Source organism: Panthera onca, chromosome A3 (genome assembly GCF_046562875.1).
Source record: "Panthera onca isolate mPanOnc1 chromosome A3, mPanOnc1 haplotype 2, whole genome shotgun sequence".
In the NCBI taxonomy this organism is placed as follows: domain Eukaryota; kingdom Metazoa; phylum Chordata; class Mammalia; order Carnivora; family Felidae; genus Panthera; species Panthera onca.
In genome coordinates, this window is record NC_138341.1 from 70773000 (window position 1) to 70796835 (window position 23836).

The 23836-nt window shown below is 35.1% G+C and overlaps 1 protein-coding gene across 20 annotated transcripts in view; it reads left to right on the forward strand.

Moving 5' to 3' along the window:
• Positions 1-23836, forward strand: part of NRXN1 (neurexin 1) — a 1127584-nt gene that overhangs the window by 521165 nt on the left and 582583 nt on the right. For all 20 annotated transcript variants that reach the window (XM_078444444.2, XM_078444446.2, XM_078444455.2 and 17 more), the window contains one exon: positions 20366-20488. In XM_078444444.2, the coding sequence (XP_078300570.1) occupies positions 20366-20488 (123 nt within the window). The remainder of the gene's footprint in view (positions 1-20365; positions 20489-23836) is intronic.

Consider the following 23836-nt stretch of genomic DNA (forward strand, 5'->3'; position numbering starts at 1 on the left):
ATGACATTAATGTGGACAAAGTGTCAGGGGTTAAAGTTCAATTCCTTTTATTTGCAGTTCGGTGTCTAAAGTATTCCAGAGGGAAAGAGAATGTGAGGCCGAGTACTTAACCTCACTTTGCACTCGGATAGAGTGAAGAAACACTCTGAATAGTGTTATTGGAAAATGTACTGTGATGGATGTCTGGAGTGGATAATAAGATCTTTGTATTATCATTTTATTACCAGAATGAAAAGATCAACTGGATATTAGTTATCACCCGTTTTTTTTTTTTATGTGGTAAAAATGGAAAGCAATAAAAGAATGCAAAATGTCAACCAGTGGACTTAAGCTATATTAGATTGCTTTGATCAGGCTGCCATTTGGCAAGCTACTTAAAAAGATAAGAGGAAATTTCTGGGGGCTGGCTCTTGTGAGTACAAAATGAGTGTTCAGTTCAGAGCAGCTGCCTGATGCCTAAAGAGCAGACAACTGAGAAAGGGAATCATGTGCCTCAGTCCCCACACAATAGTTGCCTGATTGGTAGAGTTGTGTGAGTCCTTGCTTCTAGCCACTGGTGCTGTCCATCCGCCTAGGACAGGAGCTGCTCAAGGAATAAAGGGAGATGATTATATAAATACAGAACTCAAGAGTTTTTTGTTTTTTTGTTTTTTAGTTATTGTTATTAGTTATTTTTGTTTTTTTTTAACTGAAAGTAGATATGAAGGAAAAGAAAATAAAAGACAATTTTTATATGATTGTTTTAGGCAAAATTCTAGCATTAGATTTCTGATTAAAAAAACAAATAGCCAAAATAGGCAAAGGGAATTGGCACATGATAATGAGTCTTTAGAATAATATCAGAATTGGAATGAAATTTAAAGGTACGCCCAGTTGGATTGTCCACATTTTACATTTACGAGAATTATAAACAAGAGTATAGTTTTTCCTTGCACATTTAAATGGCTACATAGATTAGACAAATCTTAGTGTGAGCGTCTGATAAGTAGAAGATTTGGGTCCATTTTTGTGAACAATTAGTCTGTTCATTGCTTTTGTACAAATACAAAATGCTGCAGTGTTTTAAATGTGTGCAGGTTAAGAATTCCTCTTGAAATCAACTCAATTATTAATTGATTGGCTGAAGCATTTTCTGATTCTGCTGTGAAAGGCTGTATTCAAAGTGACGCAGAATTTCTGATTAGTGTGGACCGAATTCATCAAATTCTCTTTCATGGTTTAAAGTTGGCATTATCACAATGGCTTAGATAGATATTCTCAGAAAGGCCTAGGAAGTTTCAGAAGAAACATTCAAACTTGATATTCCCTAGGTTTCTGCGAAAAGGAATTTTTCTTATATGCAACCAAATATCACCAAATGACCACAGCCTGTCATTCAGATGTTTTTGTTTGTCGTGTTATTAGAAAAATTTGGTTTCTGAATATCCACCACTTCCTTCACAGTTTTCAGTGTCTGTTTTCTTTTCCATTTATTTATTTATTTATGTCTTTCTTTCTTTCTTTCTTTCTTTCTTTCTTTCTTTCTTTCTTTTTTTAAATTTATATCCAAGTTAGTTAGCACATGGTGCAACAATGATTTCAGGAGTAGATTCCTTAATGCTCCTTACCCATTTAGCCCATCCCCCCTTCCCACAACCCCTCCTGTAACCCTCAGTTTGTTCTCCATATTTATGAGTCTCTTCTGTTTTGTCCCCCTCCCTGTTTTTATATTATTTTTGTTTCTCTTCCCTTATGTTCATCTGTTTTGTCTCTTAAAGAACTCATATAATTGAAATCATAAGATTTTTATCTTTCTTTGACTGACTCATTTCACTTAGCATAATACCCTCCAGTTCCATCCACGTAGTTGCAAATGGCAAGATTTCATTCTTTTTGATTGCCGAGTAATACTTCATTGCATATATATATGTATACCACATCTTCTTTATCCATTCATCCATCGATGGACATTTGGGCTCTTTCCATACTTTGGCTATTGTTGATAGTGCTGCTATAAACATTGGGGTTCATGTGCCCCTTCGAAACAGCATCCCTGTATCCCTTGGATAAATACCTAGTAGTGCAATTGCTGGGTCGTAGGGTAGTTTTATTTTTAGTTTTTTGAGGAAACTCCATACTGTTTTCCAGAGTGGTTGCACCAGTTTGCATTCCCATATGTATTTCTTTTGGTAGGGATATAACTGTCCCATATTTATCATTGACCCAGAAAATCAAGGATAGAAATTTAAATCAGATATCTCTTGTCATTAATAAGACTTTTATTAATTTTTTTCACTTAGTTTATCTCATTGTGAGATAGATGATTAGAATTTCATTCATTTTAAAGAAAACAATAATAATTTTCTGTATTTGGAGTATTTGGTCTTTTTACTTATATGCCCTGATTTAGGTATCATAGAGAACTAACTCCTAAAATATCAAAAAAGACTAAAATGAACTCATTGACTTCTATTTAAAACAATCTGCAGTTTTTAGGACAGCCTTAATGTTCAAGGATGATCTAAAGTGCCATGCCACCACACTCATTTTACTAGTGTGCACAAACATAGATTAGAAAATTTTGTACAAGTTTTGTATTCCTGATTTTATTCAAAAGAAAGCCACTAATAATTTATATCCTATCAATTGATTATCTATCAGAGGATATGAAAACATATCTTATGATCATGGATTTCAGTCCCTCATATAGTCCCTAGAGAGAAATTAGGTATCTGCTACCTGCTCAAATAGATGTATAATTAAAAGATGAAGACTTTGTCTACCTAACTATGGGTCAGATATGTATGATTAATATAAGCATTCCAACTTAGCTTCCATTTATAGGATTATATACATTCTTAAACACCATGGTTTATGATGCAGAATATGAATGTTTTTTAAATCTTGGAAAACTTAGATTGATAGTTTTAAAAAGTTTTAGTCTTGAAAAATAGGTGTTTTGTTATTTGTTTAATTATTTATATATATTTTACTATCTTATGGAATTGGCAGTGTTTCCTGAGAAAATAGTTTGGCTATATGAAAATGTTTGCATAATTTAAAAATGCTGATTGTTTTTTTTTAATTGAGACAAATTGCAAAAATAAAATGTAAAGATTTCATAGTCTAAGTTTCAAAGACATGCTAGGGTTCACATTTAGTAAGTTGGTTTCCCTGAAGATTATGGTCTACTATGTAAAGACTCAGCAAAACATAAAATATAAAATTTAGTAATTTTCACTGATGTCTATAAACTCAATAATTTGCTTTTAAACTAGAGTTTTAGAATATTTTAACAACAGCAAAACTCATGAATTTACTTCCCTCTAACTCAGAAGTTATAATTATTCAAATACCTTTTATATTGAATTACATCACTATGTACAAAAAAATTGTTAAGCCAAATGGAAACTGTTACCAGGAAAAGTGTTTTTTTTCTAATCCACTTAAAAGAATATACTTCTTAAAAAATTGAAAAAGAATTAAAAGCTAATTTTTTTTTAAGTTGAGTATAATTGACACACAATGTTACATTCGTTTCAAGTGTACAATATAGTGGTCCAACAATTTTGTACATTATGCTCTACTTACCACAAGTAAGCTACCGTCTGTCACCATTCAAGGCTATTTATTACAACCTCGTTGACTGTGTTCTTTATGCTGTGACTTTTATTCCTATAACTTTCTCGATCCAAACTGGAAACCTGTTTCTCCCACTTCACCATTTTGCCCATCCCCCACCCCCACCTTCTAAATTTTTTAAATGGCAACCCCTCCCTCCCCTCTGGAAAGCATGACTTTGTTTTCTGTATTTATAGGTCTAATTCTGCTTTTTTGTTTGTTTATTTATTTATTTGTGTGTGTGTGTGTGTGTGTGTGTGTGTGTGTATTTCACATATAAGTGAGATCATATGGTATTTGTTTTTCTCTGTCTCACTGATTTCATTTAGCATAACACCTTGTTTAGGTCCATCCATGTTGTCACAAATGGCTGATCTCATCCTTTTTTATTGCTTCATGATATTCCATTTTATATATATATATGTATATATATGTATATAATGTATGTATATATGTATATAATGTATGTATATATGTATATATAATGGAATATTATGTATATGTGTAATACACACATACACACACACACACACACACACACACACACACCACATCGTCTTTGTCCATTCATCTCTGGATGGACACTTGAGTTGTTTCCATGATCTTACTTACTGTAAATAATGCTGCCTTGAATGTGGGGATGCATATATCTTTTCAAGTAAGTGTTTTCTTTGGGTAAATACCCAGTAGTGGAATTATTGGACATTATGGTATTTCTATATTTAATTATTTAAGTACCTCCATACTGTTTTCCACAATGGTTGTACAAATTTGCATTCCCACCAACAGTACACGAGTGTTCCTTTTTCTCCATATCTTTACCAACACTTGTTATTTCTCATCTGTTTTATTTTAGCTAAGAAAATACACTTTTGAATGCTTCTAAGAATTTATTTAGCATTGTTCACTATTCTTATCCATTAAAAACAATCCCTGAAAACCATGACTGGTCAATACGTTAGAACAATAATATTTTTTCTACAGTATTTTATGTTTATTTATATTGTACCTCTGAGTCCATTAATTTTTTAGTAGTTAAGAAATAGACATATATTCAGGTTACATTAGTTTATGAAAGTTTATTATAAGAACACACTAAGAGCAGATATAAACAGGAAATAATTTCAGTCACAACATGACAGGTTTTATGGAGCTTACAATGAAGAACTAGAAGATTGTTCAACATGCAGTGTGACTCCATTGGCCCAGGTATTTTGTCATGTTTTCATCTGCTGCCACTAAGGCTCCCTTCTCAATGTTGTGCCATCATGGTGACTTCATTATCATCTGTCTTTTTTTCTGGTACTCCAGCTATTCCTGTTCTCTATACTGACTTGCTTCAGCTTGGTTGTAGCTTCTACTTCTTCATGTCTTCTGCTTCTTCGTAGCGTTTCCTCTCTTCCCTCATGGCTTCTGTTCTCTGTGTCCTTCGGCCTTGTGCTACTCCTTTACCAACCGTTGTCTCTATGTAGGTTACGTATTCAAAATCCCCTAGAAAGAGAACCTAGTGGATTCACTACTTATTCATATGCTGTTGAGTAGAAATTTCAAATAATGTCACTTCATAAGCTACTGACCAGATTTAGCTTTGGAGGCAGATGCCAACTGGTAACCCAGTCAGCTGTGATCAGAGCAGGGGCTGAGTCCCATATAATATACTCTCCTCAAAGGAATACAAGAACAGCAGATTTTCCACACAAGCATCTTTTCTCTAGGGTATGTGATTTAAAATGTTTTTACTTTACCCATAAGGATTATGCCCATGAGGATTACAATTTCTTCAACATAGAACTGGCTAACATGTGGTGTATAAGTCAGCTGGGAAAGGCTCTTTAAATTGGGGGTGGGGGTAGTGAATGGGGCCATCAAAGAATTTAAGGATTGAAATGTTCAGTATGCTCAGAACTCTTATCCATTTCTTTCATTTGTTACCAATGGGAGCAAAGAGCAAGATGGATAAGAAGTGCATTATGAAAACAGTTTCCCCAAAGGTAAAGTAAGAAATCCTAACAGTATTTAAATTACCATTATTTTTATTCCACTTAATATTGGATTATTTGTTTGTTGTTATTTGTTCTTTGAATGCATCACTTGTATAGTTGTGAGAATTCTTCACCCTCCCATCACCCTTCCCAGGACATCTGTAAAATTAGACTGAAAATATTTTGTGCATAGTACTACTGAAATAAATTAAATTTCAAAGTCAATTGCCTTTTTCTATGGATGATTATTACAGTTAAAATTCCTTTGGAAATAGGATTGAGGGTAAGAATTATCAATTCCCTTTTTAAAAATTTTGCATACAAACAATATAGGCAGCCTGTGAATATAGGCACTCATTAAATTGTCAGATACATGGAAAATATCAACCTATTTTGGAAATCAAAAAATTTCCAGTGTAAATAAATGTTCACTACTAGAAAACCCAAAGAATCCATGTGAAAATTAAAATCCAAATATTATAGAACTAATATACTATAATGGCATGACTTAAAATTGGTATTACTGATTTTTCATGCATTATGAAGGTGTCCAGTAAAAGAAAATAAAAAATAAATGATTTAATAAGTTATGAAAATCCCCTTGGAATACATACATATTCACCTCATAGTGTTGAAATAGATCAAAATGGAGGTAGAACATGATATTGGTTACAATAATATTAAAAAGTAATAAAATAGAAATAATAACCACATAGAATTCTGAAAGTGACAGTATAGGTGATGAGATTCTTGAAGTATCTTAATAATACATTTATAAATTAAATTATTTTATTTGAAGATTCAGTCCAATAAATCAAAATAGAAGCTTCACACTGTCAAAAATAATATTTGGGTAATCAGCCAATTCTTTAAACTGTTCAATGGAGGAAACTTAGTTCAAACAGTAAGCAGTAAAGAAATAATTGGTGTCTCCTATTTTTTGAGTGTCACCTGCAAAATTGACAACCACCATAACAAAATGGCTTCTCTGCAGTATTTCTGTAAAAAATATCCCTCAAAACGTTTATTGTTCCTGCTATACAGATTGTGGGTAATTTTTCATGTCTTATTTTTGTTCATCATCCATACATTCTAATTTTTCTACAGTGTTTTTTTCTACTCTACCAATTTAAAATATGCAATGAAAGGCAAATAAAAGTAACGGCTTTGGTAAGATATAATGGGAACCAATCCCACCATTTTTTAGGACAATCTAGGTTTATACTACAACATATGTTTGTATTATGGTTTGTATATTTTAAATGTATTTGGAGACTAGTTTCCCACCAATGTTGACTTACAAAATAGTCAAAATGATTCTCTTTTCAAACAATGCTTGGCTCCTAATTAGAAATAATATTCATATTTGGAAGCTAGAGGAAATGGAAAATATAAAAGAGACCATTTCAGTGCTCAGAGAAGTATTTCACTCATATTTTAAATGCCCTTATAACACATAATACTTTGCATGTTACATACTTAATATATAGCACACTGTGTAATATGTGTTTCTTTAAAAATATAGGTATAGGATCATGGTCATTTGCAACCTTTTCTTTTAGCAACAAATTGTAAACAGTATACTCAGAATATGACTATGAGATGTAGTATTTCACAACCTAATCTACTGCTTAGCTTATATTTTATGCCAAAGTAATATAAAGTAGGTCCAGGTTATTGAGCAGGTTGAAGAAAGATAAATAGAGAGGAAACATATATGTACAAAAGTAAGTTTCATTATGATTCATCAGTTATCTCAGAGCAGTCAAATTAAAACTGATTGGGAGCATCTGTGAGCAAGATCTTGAGAAACAGACCATATTGGAATAATCTTGACTGAAAAGATACTTACAGATGCATTGCTATAAATTATCCTTGACTGTAACCCACTAAGCGGAAGCCTAACTAACATAACCTTTTCATAGGAAGATTGACTAGAACAAGCACACAGACATAACATTCCTTCTAGCAGTTGGTTGACTAGCTCCAAGGAACCTGCAAGTACTGTTTCCTCAAATTAAGCAAGTTAATGTGGCATAAGATTCAATTGGTAATAACTTGCTATAGTGGGACAAGCACCTTTTAAGAACACTTGATCATAGGAAAGTAGGCCATTCATTTTAGAAGATTTTGACCCAAAGACACCTTCAAATATAGGAGTAATCACAATAGTTTCCTTGTTACTACAATAATGGTTAAATACAATCATACCGCTCAATGACTAATTCATAGCAATCAATGAGTAAAGAGTTAGCCTGATAAATAAGTAAGCTAAGGATGATAAAAGAAAACAATTAAGTTAGCACTGTCTGTTATTGCATTATTAAAATGCAATGTAAAGAAGGATTTAGTAAATAATCTTATCATTGCTTGGGAAAATGTGTATTATTATTTCAATTTTTATATCATGGATGAATAAGTTATCATGTGTTACTTGTCCATTACCTTTTTTGATGCAGTCATTGAGGAAAGAAAAAAGATCACAACAAATGAGATACTACAGTTCGAGTTCTAAAGATAAAACATTTCCTATCACATTTCTTAGAATATTTTTTATTAAAAAAAATAGCTTTGTAATGTTTAAGACAAATACTGAAAAACAGATTTTCAAGCATCATAATGGCTTCCCAAGGAAAAGAAAGGAAGGGGATAAATAAATTAACAAAAGCAGGGACTGAAATTTAATTTTCTAATATACTTTTTATTTTGTGGAGAAAGCTTCTTCAAGAATACCCCAAAAATACTGAAGGAGAGCTAAATTTTATAAATTCAATCTTGTATTTAAAGATATTCCAATGGACTTACATTAACAAGATATGGAAAATAAAATACAGGTAAAGCCATCTTTCCTTGTAATATGAAAAACTTTGCCTTCTCCTTGGCCTTCTCATAAAATTAAAGTTTACAACTATTATAATAGTGTATTCTGGTGAGTAATGTTATATTTAATTAAGTAATCTCTGGTTTTTTTTACTCTAAACCCATGACTTTTTAGTGAAATATTTAATCAAATATTTATAAAATTCCAAATGCTCAATGTCTGTATGCTTTTTTCATTTTTTTTTCATTCAGATAGCTTGAAATTTTGTAAGTATTGCGTAAGATGTGTTAAATCAGTATCAGTATAAATGAATTTAATCCTTTTCATGTTACACCAATGCTGAATACATTTTCTGTTCATAATTCTTACTTAAAATCACATTAACTATTTAGTACTTAATTATACCTGCAAGCTATCCTATTATGTGATAAGCATTTCTTGGAAATGATCTTTTTTCCTTAAAATAAAGTCACAGTCCAAATTTTTTCTTTCAGTGTATTAGGTGTATTTTATTATACTTCTTCCTAAACTTGCCAGTTGAGCTAGATTAGATTTAAAGTGAACTATTTTAAAACATTCTTTGAACAATGTATTTACATAATTTGTGTTCATTTTTACTGTGTTGTAAATGTAATTATATTCTTAAAAGGTAATTTATATTTCTTCAAATGTATGTTTTTCACATTGAAAATTATTTACATTGAGGTATTTATCCTGGTCTGTCATAAATGGGTACAATCAATGTGAAAGCTATAGAGGCTAACTGTTTCTACTAGATGACTTAAACCTTGTTGATTCATTTGCCTAGAGCTATGATATAAAGCTAGATATGGAACAGAAGGGGAGACAGCTACATATACTAAAGTTTATTTTGTAGATAATAGAATGTCCTTGGTGTGAGTTAGGAAAATGGCAGATGAGTCTCTGTAGGGTGTTTCCAGCAGCTCTTCAAGGTTGGATCTTTTTGCAGACAAGGCCTATGTTTTCTTATAATTACTCATTAATTCTTGAATCCCTCAATTCCTGAACCAACTGTTTTCTTTGCATTTGGAAGTTATTGACTGCTAGCCTTAGGTCATTTTGCTCTCCCAGGCTCTACACAATATTAAATTTATTTTCAAGGGAACTGATCAAAAAATCTGTCCAAATAATTAGCCAGATAACTGAGTTACCCAAGTTCTCCAACTGTATGACTTACCGGATTCCAGGCTGCCAAATATGACAACAAAGGGATGAAGCTTTCTTATTTCCTAACACTTCTAGTGAATGTAAGCATTAAAAGTTAATGGAGTTCTTTTTCTTTAACTCTTTGGCTTAATTCAATATCAAGAGATATTTCATCTACCACACACACACACACACACACACACACAATCCAACAAACTCTAAACAAGTACACCCATTCAATATACATTTAGTGAATAGCTGTACATTCAAGGCCCTAAGCCATAGATATAGTATATTTTCTTTGAAATTTTAAGCACAGTGAAAGGAAGAAAACAATAATAGTGACAATATAATAGTGATATTATTATTATTTATTATTACCACAACTGAGGACTTACTGTGTAATAGTCATTGCTTTAAATTACTCAAATGCATTAAATCTATTTGTGTTGTAAAGTATCTCTATTACTAGCTTATTTTACAGATATAAATGCTGAGGCCCAGAGAACATTAATAGATTACCCAAGTTCACACAGTTGGTAACTTACGGAATGAGGATAAAAACTCAACCTGGGAATCCAGAACACATGCACTAGACCAAGATATACACATTCTAGCACTTATAAATACACAAGGACAGGGGCACCTGGATGGCTGAACCAGTTAAGTGTCTGTCTCTTGGTTTTGGCTCAGGTCATGATCTCACAATTCATGAGATCTCTTTCTCTCTCTCTCTCTCTCTCTCTCCTCTCTCTCTCTCAAAATAAATAAATAAACTTAAAAAAAACCCACAAGGACAGATTTAAATAATAATCTAAACAAAACAGATAAATGTAATTAATTAGCATGTGACTGTTTTATTTCTCCACAGAAATTAAAATAATTTATAAAATGCCTTTCTTCTGTTGTTCATGTTCATTTTTGAAAAACCAACATCTTGAAGCTCAAAGTCTGGCTTCACATTATTTAGCCAAAGTACTTTTTAATTAGGGAAGGGTGTTTCCAATACTTACAATATAAGGAAGTGTGTCTTTCCTTAGGACTCTATAAACATCACCTTGCTTGTACAGAAAAGGCCAGTAGCTATTCATAAAGGCATTCTGAAGACTTGTCAGGCATGTGAGGAGACGTTAAAGAGGGAGGAGTTACATGGCTTGGCAGGTAGCTCAGCCTCATGGCTGTTAGGAGGATTATTACTCTGTCACCAAGTCCAAGTCCTGATTGCCACCAGGCCTGGCAGGTAGGACAGCTCTGAGACAACTCCTCTGATACTCCAGAGGCCTTGCCATTAAGTGCCAAAGGATGGGGAAGGTGACCCAACGGTTCCTCTTAAGGGAATAAATGAAGTATTTTGCTTCCAGCCTTGTCTGCATATTTCCAAATACAGAGCTAAATGAAACTTAATAAATAAGCACAAAACTTAATTCTTCACATCGGGGATGGCTTCAGCAGCATGCAGTTTGCATAGTTACCCATGGCCCTAGGCTTAGAAGGACCTGTGCTTGAATTCATGGTCTGCTGTAACTGTCCTAAAATTCTTCATTTTGAACAAGAGCCCCACATTTTCAGTTTGCGCCAGACTTGCAAATTATCATGTTGGTCCTTCTCCTGGTAATGTTAGTAAATAGCAATAGAAGAATTTGGAAGTGCAATTTACCTGTGTCTAACATTAATTTTTAATTGAATTCCCTAGCTGATTCACAGTGATAAATAAAAACAAAAGAATTTTGCTACCAGCCCAATACCTAGGCATGGAGAAAGATAAAATAGAAACATTTAATGAGGAGTTACTCCCCTCCTCCTCCTCCTCCTCCTCTTTAAGCAGAGGTTGGATTATTTTTTAAAGTAATTATTTTAAAACCAGAAACTAAAGGCAAAACCAAACAGCAGGCTGAAGGTGTCATAATTACAACCTGAGAAACACATCCTCTTGTCATTTACAGGTAGGAGGGCTGCTGCCAGGAACCATGACTCAGGCATCAAGCAGTGTGGTGCTAGCATGTTTCTCCTGCTTTTCTCTCTCCCCATTATTGTCACAGTGACAAGGCTTGTTTCCATCTTTCCACTGGCTCCTGCCTCGCACCAGAGGTTACTGTCCTCAAAGTCAACTGCCAAATGAAACTTGTTACTATCCAGAAATGTGGATATATGTAGACACCTAATTTTATATGCACACACTTGCAGATATCATGCATTTTAATAAAAGCTGCTGTTCTAAATTTGTACAGCCAGGGAAAGTAACTAAATTTTAGAATTTGGTGGTCTTGGGGCGCCTCGCTGGCTCAGTAGGTAGAACATGTAACTCTTGATCTTGAGGTTTGTGAATTTGAACCCCCATGTTGGGCGTAGAGTGTACTTAAAAAAAGAAAAAGAGGCTTTACAATTGGCTTATGCCATTTAAAAGCTTTTTAAATTGCTTTCAGTTTTGTTATGTTGTTGTTTTACTGATAAGAAAACTCAAACCAGGAGCATTAAGAGGAAGACTCAATTAGCATAATTGTGTTATGCTAGATTTAATGGCAACACTGATTCTAAAACTCAGGTCCACTGACTAATAAGTTCTTAAATATATTTCCATTAGTTCTTTCTTTAATACTCAATGTAAAAGTCTATGAGATAAGGGGACTTAAATTGTCTGTTTATTTATGTGTATTTTACACATAAATACAGCATAAACTCCAGCACACAGAGGGCTGCCTCTTTTAATACCTGTTTTTATTGAAACAAAGCCACACCCATTTGTGTACATAGTCTATGGGTGCTTTGACCATACAATGGCAGTGTTGAGTAATTGTAATGACAACCACATCCTGGAAAGCAAATATATTTACTATCTGGCCCATTACAGAAAAAGTGTTTTGACCACCTGATTGATTAGAATGCAAGCATCTTGAGAATCTAAGTTGGGACATACACATGCTGAGATCAGTGTTTTGCACAAAGTAATTTTTAAACTAAAATAATAGGGTGTGAGTGCCACATAATCCAGAATGAATAAGAGTAGTTAAATAGGGTAGACAACAGACACAATATGGACCATTCAGTTTTAAAATTTCATAATTCTAAGATGCTGTGGTGCTATAACTCCTAATTCAATTACTGGGTGCTATAGGTAGTTTAGTGATCTAAAGAATAATTGAACACTTGTGTAAATATAGAACCAATTTATATATGTATGGCAACACTAGATTTCTTTTTTTATTTTTTTTAACGTTTATTTATTTTTGAGACAGAGAGAGACAGAGCATGAATGGGGGAGGGTCAGAGAGAGGGAGACACAGAATCCGAAACAGGCTCCAGGTTCCGAGCTGTCAGCACAGAGCCCAACGTGGGGCTTGAACTCACGGACTGTGAGATCATGACCTGAGCCAAAGTCGGCCGCTCAACCGACTGAGCCACCCAGGCGCCCCTAGATTTTTTTTTAAATAACAGAGCTATGAAAACATTAGGATGCACTTTACATAATGCCTTTCTCCAGCTGTAGTTGAAAAGACACAACCTGTTCTCAATAAAATGGAGGTAGTAGGTCGATCATTTCCAAAAGGCAAACAAAGTGGATTCCCACTTGCTTGTCATCTATGTAGATTGCTAGGTTATGGCTTTGCAGAAGCACCCATGAAAATCCCCATGCTCAATAAATGGCTTGAGTGAGAAGATTACTCCAATGAAAAGATAAGGTTATAAAATAGAAATTACTTACATTTGATGTTTAAGTCAACAAAAAGGAAATCCAGAGCCAATTGGTTTGAACTTTACTAAGAAATAGTGTAGCTGATACAGATGCTCCACTTATGTAGTTAACATCTTTAAAATGTGCAAATAGAGCTAATGGCCTAAAGGGTGTGTAGGAATCGCAGCTTTGTGGCCCACATGTCTAAGTGTTTTAAAAATCAAAATATAATAGGTATGGGCTTGCTTTTCTCCAGCCACTTCCATCTTTTAACTCCGGAGACAGTTGTCATTTTAGTGTACTAAACATCTTTGATCACATTGCTTCATAGATTCCTTAGCTTTGATTCCTCTCTATTGCTCTTTACTCTTTTCCCCCCACTTTCAAAAACTAGTATAATTAGTTCACAAAACATTTCCACACAAGGCTTTCTTCCAAAAAGGATCTAAAGTTACTATTATATGTATTTTGCTATATATATATTTTGGTTCAAAAAATATTCATCACAAATATGAAAATAAATTTAAAATACACTTGCAAACAAACCTGATATTGGTCAGTAGAGGTTCATTTAATCCTGTTGGAGATAGGTAGATAGATAGATTAGAGAGAGAGAGGTCTAGACAGACTAACCTCGCATGGAACTATCTGTGAAATTAAAGAGTTGGATTAATTATCTGTACATCTCTTAGATGCTATTCCTTTCTTTACTAAATAAATTCACTTATTGATTTATGTCCCACTACTTTCAAACAGAATTAAAATGATTAAGAAATATTTTTAAATAATTCAGTGTGGAGAAAAGACAATATGAAGAAAGAAAGAAAGAAGGAAAAAAAGAAAGAAAACAAGACAAGAAAATAATATAGTTGATCAAATTAAGTGCAAATCCTAAATCTTGGTTTCCTTATGGCTAGAAATAAGGAAAGGCAATCTATTCCATAACTCACATGACCTACAAGAAAATGGCCTACAAAATCTTCAGATGAGAGCCTATAAATTTGTATTTTACAATCAAGGGTGTGTTGAGAACTCATGCAAGAGGACTGATAATGCACATAAACTAACAATGGTACCTTTGGATACCTCTGGTCCTTGATACACATAATAAATAATGTTCTGGAAGAATAGGCTTTTTTTAAAAATTCATAAATGATTTATGAATCTTTTCTTTTTAATCAAATCTGATTTTAAAGGAAAGGGTTACTTGCAAATGATTTTTAAAAGCCTTTCTCAAGTTTTCTGATTTAAAAAAATCATCCTTTTTCTAAAAGGGAGAAACGAGCCAGCTGGATTCATAGGTGTTCTGGGTGCTGCCTTGGGACCAAGTTAGCCAGCTTCATTTTTTAATTTGTTTTAAGTTTATTTATTTGAAGAGAGAGAGAGAGCACAAGTGGGTGAGAGGCAGAGAGAAGGAGAAACAGAATTGCAAGCAGGCTCCGTGCCATCAACGCACAGCCCAATGTGGGGCTCGAACTCACAAACTGTGAGATCATGACCTGAGCCGATATCAAGAGTTGGACGCTTAATCGACGGTGCCACCCACGCGGCCCTAGACTGCTTTTGAAACAGGAGGACAGCTCCCACTTTACATCGTTTCTATATTCTTTATGCAAGATTACAGGTGGCTAAAGAATAATTTCATTGATTTAAAAAAAAATAATAAAACGACTGGCCCAGCTTAGCTCCTGGATTTTCACATTTTACCCTATATTTGTTCTGAATAAGGCAAGCTTAGAGGGAGACTGGGTCAGAATCTCCAACACTGCCCATCCCTGATCTAATATTTTAAACTGAGGAGAGAATAATTTACCACAGTTAAAAGAAAGAGTTTCTTAAAGATCGCTATTGTACAAAATCACCTTCTGATCTGTGATTTTGTTTCCTAAGTGAACTTGCCCATAAAGCAAGGACATATCTTGGTACATGGAACAGTGTATTTCCTGCTCCTGACTGACCATGTACTGATTATTCGGTGCTAAATTTTGAGTAGTGCCAAGTTGACAAAAACAGTTCTCCTTAAAATGTGACTACATAAGTTAATAGATCCATTTGCTGGCATACATCAATATTGTCCTACTGGATCCATTTGACTTGAGTAATAGGTCTACAATAACTCTCTGAAGTTCTCTGTTTCCTCTGTCTATGCATATCAACATAAAAATCGTGAAATTAACAAATATAATAATTAAATCTCATAAATTTAGAGAACTTCACTATAATTGTGCACTCTTTCATGTTGCCACAAGGTTAGAAAATAGCGCGGGCCACTTCTCTCCCTTCCAAGAATGACAGAATTTTCAGGTTGGGTTATTGGAGACCATTTTTGACATGGTCTTACCAGGTATCCTCATTTTACAGATGAAATGTGTGGAACAGGAAAAATAAATGACTTACTTAAGATGACATAATTAGTTGATGACAGCCCTAGGGAAAAAATCCAATTTTCTCCACCATCCCCTGCTGTAGTGAAATTGGAGTTGAAAAGTCATTAGCAAATGTGGTTACTAATCTGGTCAAAAACAGACATCATCCTTTATTAAATGTATTTCCTAGTGGCTAAATCAAGGCTCTGTAAAAGTAGTAGATTTCAAAGAAGGATTTATTTGACTACTGACTCTACCCCTCACCCCCACACACACCCCTTCCTCTACTATTCCTCAAGTTGCCCTTATCTTCAACCCTTCTTAGGAGTAAAATTATAGACACACAAGAACCTCATACATGGGTAGGTTGCGAAAGGACAATCAAGTTGAATCAGACTGAGGAAAACTGAAATGATTACTGTGTCTACTTCCATTTGTAATTAATAAACTTAAATGTATGCACATTAATGAGTTTTAGCTGCAGAGTCACCAGATAATCTGGTGAATATCAACAACTAGAAAACACTTATAGCTTAACTCCTGTTGAAAAGAAGCAGTATTTATTCTTGCCTGACTTTCACCTTAGATGGAGAACCAATTGTAGTCGGGAACTGAATCGTACAATCAGATCTTGGTGTCCTTTAAGAAGTTCAGTCTAGTTCTACATAATATAATGGGAGAATGATTTAAAGAAAGCTCACTAGACTGCCAGTCTAGGGACTTGGACTCTTCATATGAACAATGGACATCATCTAATTGCTTCGGATCTCAAATTGTATGTTTGTAGATGGCTCCGTGAGCTTCTCTACCTCCTACATCCCTTCTAGTTCTATAATTCATTAATGTAGCTTTATCTTATAGAGCTGACTTTTGATTCAGTCTGGTTAAATACTGGCTGTTGTCATTCAGCCACACTGCACCTCTTATTGTCTGCACATCATTTTGGGGCCTGTGGAAAGGACACTAGAAGGGGCTTGGACAATCTCAAGATCTCAGTCTTAATTCCAGTCCTTACTGCCTCTGAGACTTATAATCATACACTTGACCTTTTTAAGTCTTCTTTCTTGACTAAGAAATTGGGGGCGGGGGTAACTCTATGGCTTAAATAATAGATTACAGTAAGAATCAAGTGTAAAAATAGAAATAAATTTTAACTCTCTATAAAGCATAAGGAATGATTATAGAAACAATGCTGTGGACTTTCTTTAAAATCTTTAAATTATTGCTTACTAAGTCTGCTTAGAGTCCTATAACAAAATACCATGGACTATGTCACTTAAACAGCAGACATTAATTTCACACAGTTCTAGACTCAGAGAAGTCCAAGATCACTGCATTGGCAGGTTTGGTAGTTGGTGAGAGTTCTCTTCCTGGCTTTCAGACGGCCATCCTTCTTTCTGTGTCCTTGCATGATGGAGAGAAAGAACTGTAATGTCTCTTCTTATAAGAGAATCAATCCTATCATTGGGTCTACCCTCATGACCTCATCTAAACCTAATTACCTTGCAAAGGCCCACATCCTAATACCATCACATTAGGGGGTAGGGCTTCAACACATGAACATTCAGTCGATAATACTCACATTCATGCTGGGAGAAAGATGTTACTTCCAATATTTTGATATCCCCCAAAAGAAGAGGAAATCTCAAAAGGAATTGTGATCATTCATGGCCTTAGTGACTATAATATTCCCATTAAAATTTTGAGAAGAGGACAAATGACTAAATGACTCTCAAACTCAAAATTACAGCAGTTAAGCCACCTTTCTTTACCAATTCCATATGTTTTAAATGTGAGAATGTGAGATCTCTAAGGCATTATGGAGATCATCTACATCATCTCTTGCCTTTTATAAATAAGGTTGCTGAGACCACCAGAAGCTAAATGTTCTAGCAAATTGCTGATTATGGGTGGACTCAGTCCCAAAATGATGACCCTCCCTCTGTATCATTCCTGTAGTACCTTTTAGAGTTGTGGTGTTCTGTTTAGAGATGTCCTTCCTCCATAACTTATGTAGAGGATGGGTCAGATGTCGTGACATGTAATCATTCTGTAGAGCAAGGTGGAAGCCATGACAAAGAGCAGCTTTCCCGTCTCCATCTATTCATTTAGATGTAGAGACACTGAGAAGTTTCTAGCCAAAGGTATAGCTGGGAGGCAGGCTAATGCAGGGGAGAACATGCAGACTTTGGTCAGTCAGACCTAGGATGGAACACTTTTCTATCACATTTTAGCCCTGTGACCTTGGGGCAAAAAGTTTTTGTTTTCTAGGCCTTCAGTGCCACATCTACAAAAGGATAACGATGTAAAGATGAAATAAGTTAACAGATAAGATGCCCGGAACACAGTAGCATTTGCCAGCCCCCAACTACTTTCCTTAGTAGCAAATCAAGGACTACCAACCACAATTCTTAACTTCTTGCCAGTGCACTCTCCATTACACTTCAAGTTGCATAGATAACATTGTTTTGAACTGAGAATATTAAGTGCATTTTTTAAAACCTTGTCTTCCAAAATCAATCTCTCCACATTTTTAATAATGCAAGAAAGGAGCTTGAAGTTGGCCCACAGAGATTTTTATGAACCAAAGGGTTATTTTTAATTGGATTTTGTGCCTGTTGTTATGGAAATAGTTGTTTCATAGATTAAGCATTATGACTTAAGAGGAAGATCAAGCCCAGAATGGGGTATAATGATGATATCACCCTTAAGCTTCTTTTTCTTGACAAAACACTTTTAAAAATAAGAGAATGGGAGTGAAGCTGCTTCAAAAGGACACATTTCTAAGGAAAAAAAAAGTCTTCCCTATAAAAATAGCTTTAACATGATATATTCTCTTTTCAAAGATCAAAACTAAGAATGACCCTTGCTGCCGGTAGGATACTAAGATTCTGCAGAGTTATTAAGCGCTTCTTTCTTCACTGTTGAAACTAGAAAGAGTTCCTTTGATCGTGGAACTTGCTTTCAACATTGGCCTCAAAGCTTTTTTTTTTTTTTTTTTTTTTTTTTTTTTTTGCAGTTGCTGAACTAACAGGCTTCCTCTAGTTATTTAGTGATCAATCTTTCCGAACTATTCTGTCCAGACTAGTTTTTATTCATGTATCTGGATTGGATGTGTAATTTAAAGAAAATGTGTAATTTTCTTCTCTAAAGAAACAAAAAAAGATTCTTTGTAACCTTCATGATGGTTTCCTTTAGAGACATGAAGCAGTCCATACTGCAAAGTTTAGCTTATCTCCCTGGTTCACTTTAAGCCCCAGAGAATACTCAACCACGGAAGGCAGAATTTACATCAGTAACATCCTAAGAGAGAAATCAGGGCTGGATGGATAGCCAGCAGTGCCAGAAGCAAACAACAATCTCTTGTTGGATAGACTACTGAAGTTCTTCCACTTGGTTTTCTTACTATCTCTCTCTCTCCCTCTCGCTTTGTTTCTTCCTCCTTCTCCTTGACTTTTCTGTGTTCTCCTAAGATCCTTGGACATTGATTGGTTTTGCTGGTAGAATTTGGTTGAAGAAATTGTGAAGCCAATCCTGATCCTGAATCAGTTGATGAAATTCAACGGTGTCACTTTTTCCATTACTTTAGCTTACCAACAAATTTCAGTCCTTGCAAAACACACAGGGGAAAAATCCATCACCAAATAATGTATCTTTAAAAACTTTTCATGATTTTTTCTTAGTGAATCATAGTATCAGATTAGTAGAAATGTTTTATTTTAATTTAAAAATTTTTTCAAGTTATATTAAAGGTTTGTGGGGTTTTTTTCCTTTCTTTGTTTCTAAGTGGCAAAAGGATGTTTGTCTAAGTTTCTCATTTCACTGATTTCCATAAAACAACTTTCTGAAATAGTATGTCTGTTCTAAGCCTCTATAAATTAATTTGCATAGATTTAATAGATTCACTGGCAGTTACTCTCCCAGGTGGTTAATTTTCTTTTGGTCCTCAGCTGGGAATCCTTTCCCTCTAGTGCTGTTTAGTCTCACTTTATTTTCTTTCCGACTCATCACTTGGACCTTTATTGGCTGTGACTTCTTTTTTTTTCTTCATTTCCTAAGAGTCAATACTCCTATCTAAACCCATTTTCTGTGCCTTCACTGGACTTAGTTTTTAGACACAACATTCCATAAATTTAAGAACTTGGTGAATATTGGAGGTACATGATGTAAGAGTGAAGAGCAGCTGTTACACAATATAGTGCCCAGCGCAGTCTCCTCACCAGAATCTAATCAGCCAGTTGCGCTAGCCTGAAGATGCTTAGCTAATTACTTAAGGTCTGCTCTCTCCCCGAAGTCAGAGGTTACAAGACAGCTATCTACTTCATTAGCGAAAAAGTGTTAACTATAAAGACCAGAGAATTCCTTAGGAAAAACAAAAACAACAACAGCAAAAAGTGTGTGTAAATTTGGGAGGCTTCCTGATGCTGTATTGACTGTGCCTATTTATGACAACAAGGTTCATTCACTTGTCTTTGATCAATGCATAATGTTAAAGATTCTTCTTAAATTGTCACACCTGAATGTCTGTTAACTTGTCATTTTCCTTGCTTGCTCTGACTCTAATGGGTTTGAAAATTGATCCAGCCAGTCTCTTCTCTCCTTTCTCTCTCTCACCTCTTCCTCTCATTTCCTTCTCTCTTGTCTCTCCTCCCTCTCCCGTGCCTTCCCCCTTACTTTGTCTCTTTCTCTCACTCTCTGTGAGGTTCATTTGCTTGACTGATTCTGAGTGTCCATAATGACTGTTTGGCATATCCTACAGGCAAAGGTCCCGAGACCCTTTTTGCCGGCTATAACCTCAATGATAACGAATGGCACACAGTGCGTGTGGTCCGTCGAGGAAAAAGTTTAAAGTTAACCGTGGATGACCAACAGGCCATGACAGGTAAATCCCCCTGTTGTCGTTGCCTTTGCTTTCGCTGAAGCTTTAGACTTTCCCATATCTTGCAGGTGACTATAAAACCAACTACACAACTTGAAGCTGATACACACAGTTCATTTTTTATTCCAATTTCTCCAGCAATGATTCCATTAAATAAGGAGCATGTTAAATGTTTTTTTTTTTTTCTCTCAAACAAGCACTACTTTTGTGTCATGTTCTTTCCTATTTAATAATTCAAGAAGACATTATATAGTTCAGTGTTGTGGGTCATAAATATCTTAGGGTCTCATAAAATATTGAAGTCATTGTTTACATGCCAATTTCTGTTCAATTTCTTTGTTATATATTTTGGCAATGAATAGCAGCAAGTTCTACATTTCACTGTCTGGGTAAATTGATAGATATGCTGGCATTCTGTCAGCCGAACCACTTTTTCATTATAAGCTATAATAGATCATTTCTGGCCATTTACCTCAGTTGGTTAAACTTTAATATTAAGGATGTCAGGTTCAATCCCTGATATGTAGATTCTTAACTGAGGTGAGCCATATAAAAGTCCACCCCAGAGATATAGGGAAACCGAATGAAAGAGGAATCGGTGTTGTGCCTTTATTCTCTCAGCTGAAAATAACTCCAAACACATGACCTACTGGGATGTTAACTCTTTTTCCTTTTTAGAGAACATCTCTAAAATTATTATTTTAGTACATAGCACAAGATAGTTCTTGTGCAGCAGAGAAGTGTGTCCTACATTCAGTCCTAAGGGGTTTCCATGATCAGAGATCAGTTGATTCTATCAATGTGGAAATAGCATGTGTGGGATTTTAACTTTTGAGAGAATCATTTCTGAGTTCAAATGAAGAAAACTGCAGACTTAGGGATCTCTTTACTATCTTATAATTCAATAGCCTTTTATGGCTTTCCAAAACTCTTTTCTATATGTAGGGGCAACTTTTTTTCAGAATCACCTGAACAGCTTTAAAAGGACCAATTCCTGGCCTGACAACACAGAGAATCAAGGAACAGTACAGTAATTTTTTTTCCTTTTGTTTTTATTTTGTTATTGTTCTCGGTTTGGGCTTTTTTTCATATTTAAAATCTCTTGAGAGGGGACTCTCATGCAACTGGGTCATGGATTAGCAATTGGAAAGCAAATGTTATATTATTTTATTCTCTGAGAAAGAAAATCAACCAGAGAGTGGTTAGCCTAAGTCTTTATTCAAAATTGCCAGACAGGAGAAGGTTCTAAAGGAACTGTGTGAACCTGGTGAAGGAAGGCAGAATTTTTGCAGGGCTTTGACAAGAGTGTCAACCCAAGTTCAACTAGTTTTGGTCAAGGACAGGTCTTAGAGGAATGAATTGTTTTTGTAGCATCCATTGTCTGGATGATTTGGGTTTTATTAAAAGGAGTAGAAATGAGGAGTTTGTGTCTAAGGTCGTATGCAAGAGGTTGTGAATAAATAGCTGCCGGGGACAGGATATGTGAAAACAACAGGGGAACATTCTTTTGTCCCTAAGTATGTCTCAAATCTCACACAACCCAGTGAAGTAGATCGGGCATATGCATTTTCATTTAAAAAAATTTTTTTTAACGTTTATTTATTTTTGAGACAGAGAGAGACACAGCATGAACAGGGGAGGGGCAGAGAGAGAGGGAGACACAGAATCGGAAGCAGGCTCCAGGCTCTGAGCCATCAGCCCAGAGCCCGATGCGGGGCTCGAACTCGCGGACCGCGAGATCGTGACCTGAGCTGAAGTCGGACGCTTAACCGAGTGAGCCACCCAGGCACCCCCTGCATTTTCATTTTAAAGAGAAGGAAACTGGGGTGCCTGGGTGGCTCAGCTGGTTAAGCATCTGACTTAAGCTCAGGTCATGATCTTGTGTTTCGTGAGTTCAAGCCCCACATTGGGTTCTGTGCTGACAGCTTAGATCCTGGAGGCTGCTTCAGATTCTGTGTCTCCCTCACTCTCTGCCCCTCCCCTGCATGTGTTCTGTCTGTATGTCTGTCTCTCTCTCTCTCAAAAATAAATATTAAAAAAAATTTAATAAAAAAATAAAGATGAGGAAACTGAGTTTCAAAGGGGTTAAGTGACTTATGTTTCTTTGAAATGCCACTGTTACCAGAACTTAGAAAAGGACCTAGGTTTGATTTTATTGCTATTATTGATGATTTGTTTTTTGACTCGTGGTCAAAACCTCTACAACACATACTTTCCACACACATCATGTCACACACATCTTAATAGATACATACACATCTATATCTAAATAGATATACACACAAGAACTCACACAAGAACTGACAATTGGTGCAGTAGATGAGGTACTGAATGTTTGATGTAAGCAATTTATGATCTTGGAGTTCAGAAGAGAGGTTGAGGACCTTGGTTTCAAAGATAGCTTAAAGCAATAGATGACATTTGAACTAGGCTTTAAAGAGAGAGTAACACAGATGATAAAAGTATGTGAGGGAACATTCCATACTGGGGAGAAGGGCTTCAATGGTGCTACACGGACTAATGTTGAGGAGACAGTTTTGTTTGGTCTCATGCATCTATATGGTAGTTGACAGGGCTAAAATGGCCTTTTGGAGCAAATAGGTCAGTGTGCTCAAGGCGTTCATTTTTCGTGGACCTTCAGGTGATTGGAAATGCTGAGAGTATGCTGAGAGAATGTTTTGAGCAAAATGAGTCCTGTGTCAGTGTAGTATATGCTTTAGGATGTAAAGTCATAAGTCCTGAACTACAGTGGATGAAGAAGGGATAGAAACAAAAGTATGGGGCAACATATTTTGCTAAATTTTATTTACAAATAGTTTCCAGTTTACAAAAAAACAGTCAAAAATAAAAACAGTACAAAGAACATTGATCTATCTTTACTCTTGTGAATGTTGTATCCCATTTGATTTGACATTTTCACTTTTTTTTTCATAACCAGTTGAGGAAAAATTAAATACAAAATGGCCCTTTACCCATAACTATTAAAGTGTGCATTTTCTACAAATAATGATATATATATAACCTTACATAACAAAGAGTTACCAACTTCAGTAAGTGTTGCTCGGATGCAATATCTTTTATCTGTTCTGTTCTCCATATTACAATTTAGTGAGTTGACCTAGTGTTTTCTTTTATAGCATTTCCCCTCTACACAGTGTGCAGCCTGGGCTCGGACACTGCATATAGCTTTCGGGTCTCTTTAACCTGCTTTCATCTGAAACATTTCCAGCAACTTTTTTTTTTTTTTTTTTGTCTTTTCGTGACATTGACATTTTTGAAATATATAACCCTCCCACCTTTTATCACTGTAAAGTCACTCATTTTGTGTTTGATGTTTTCTCACGATTGAAT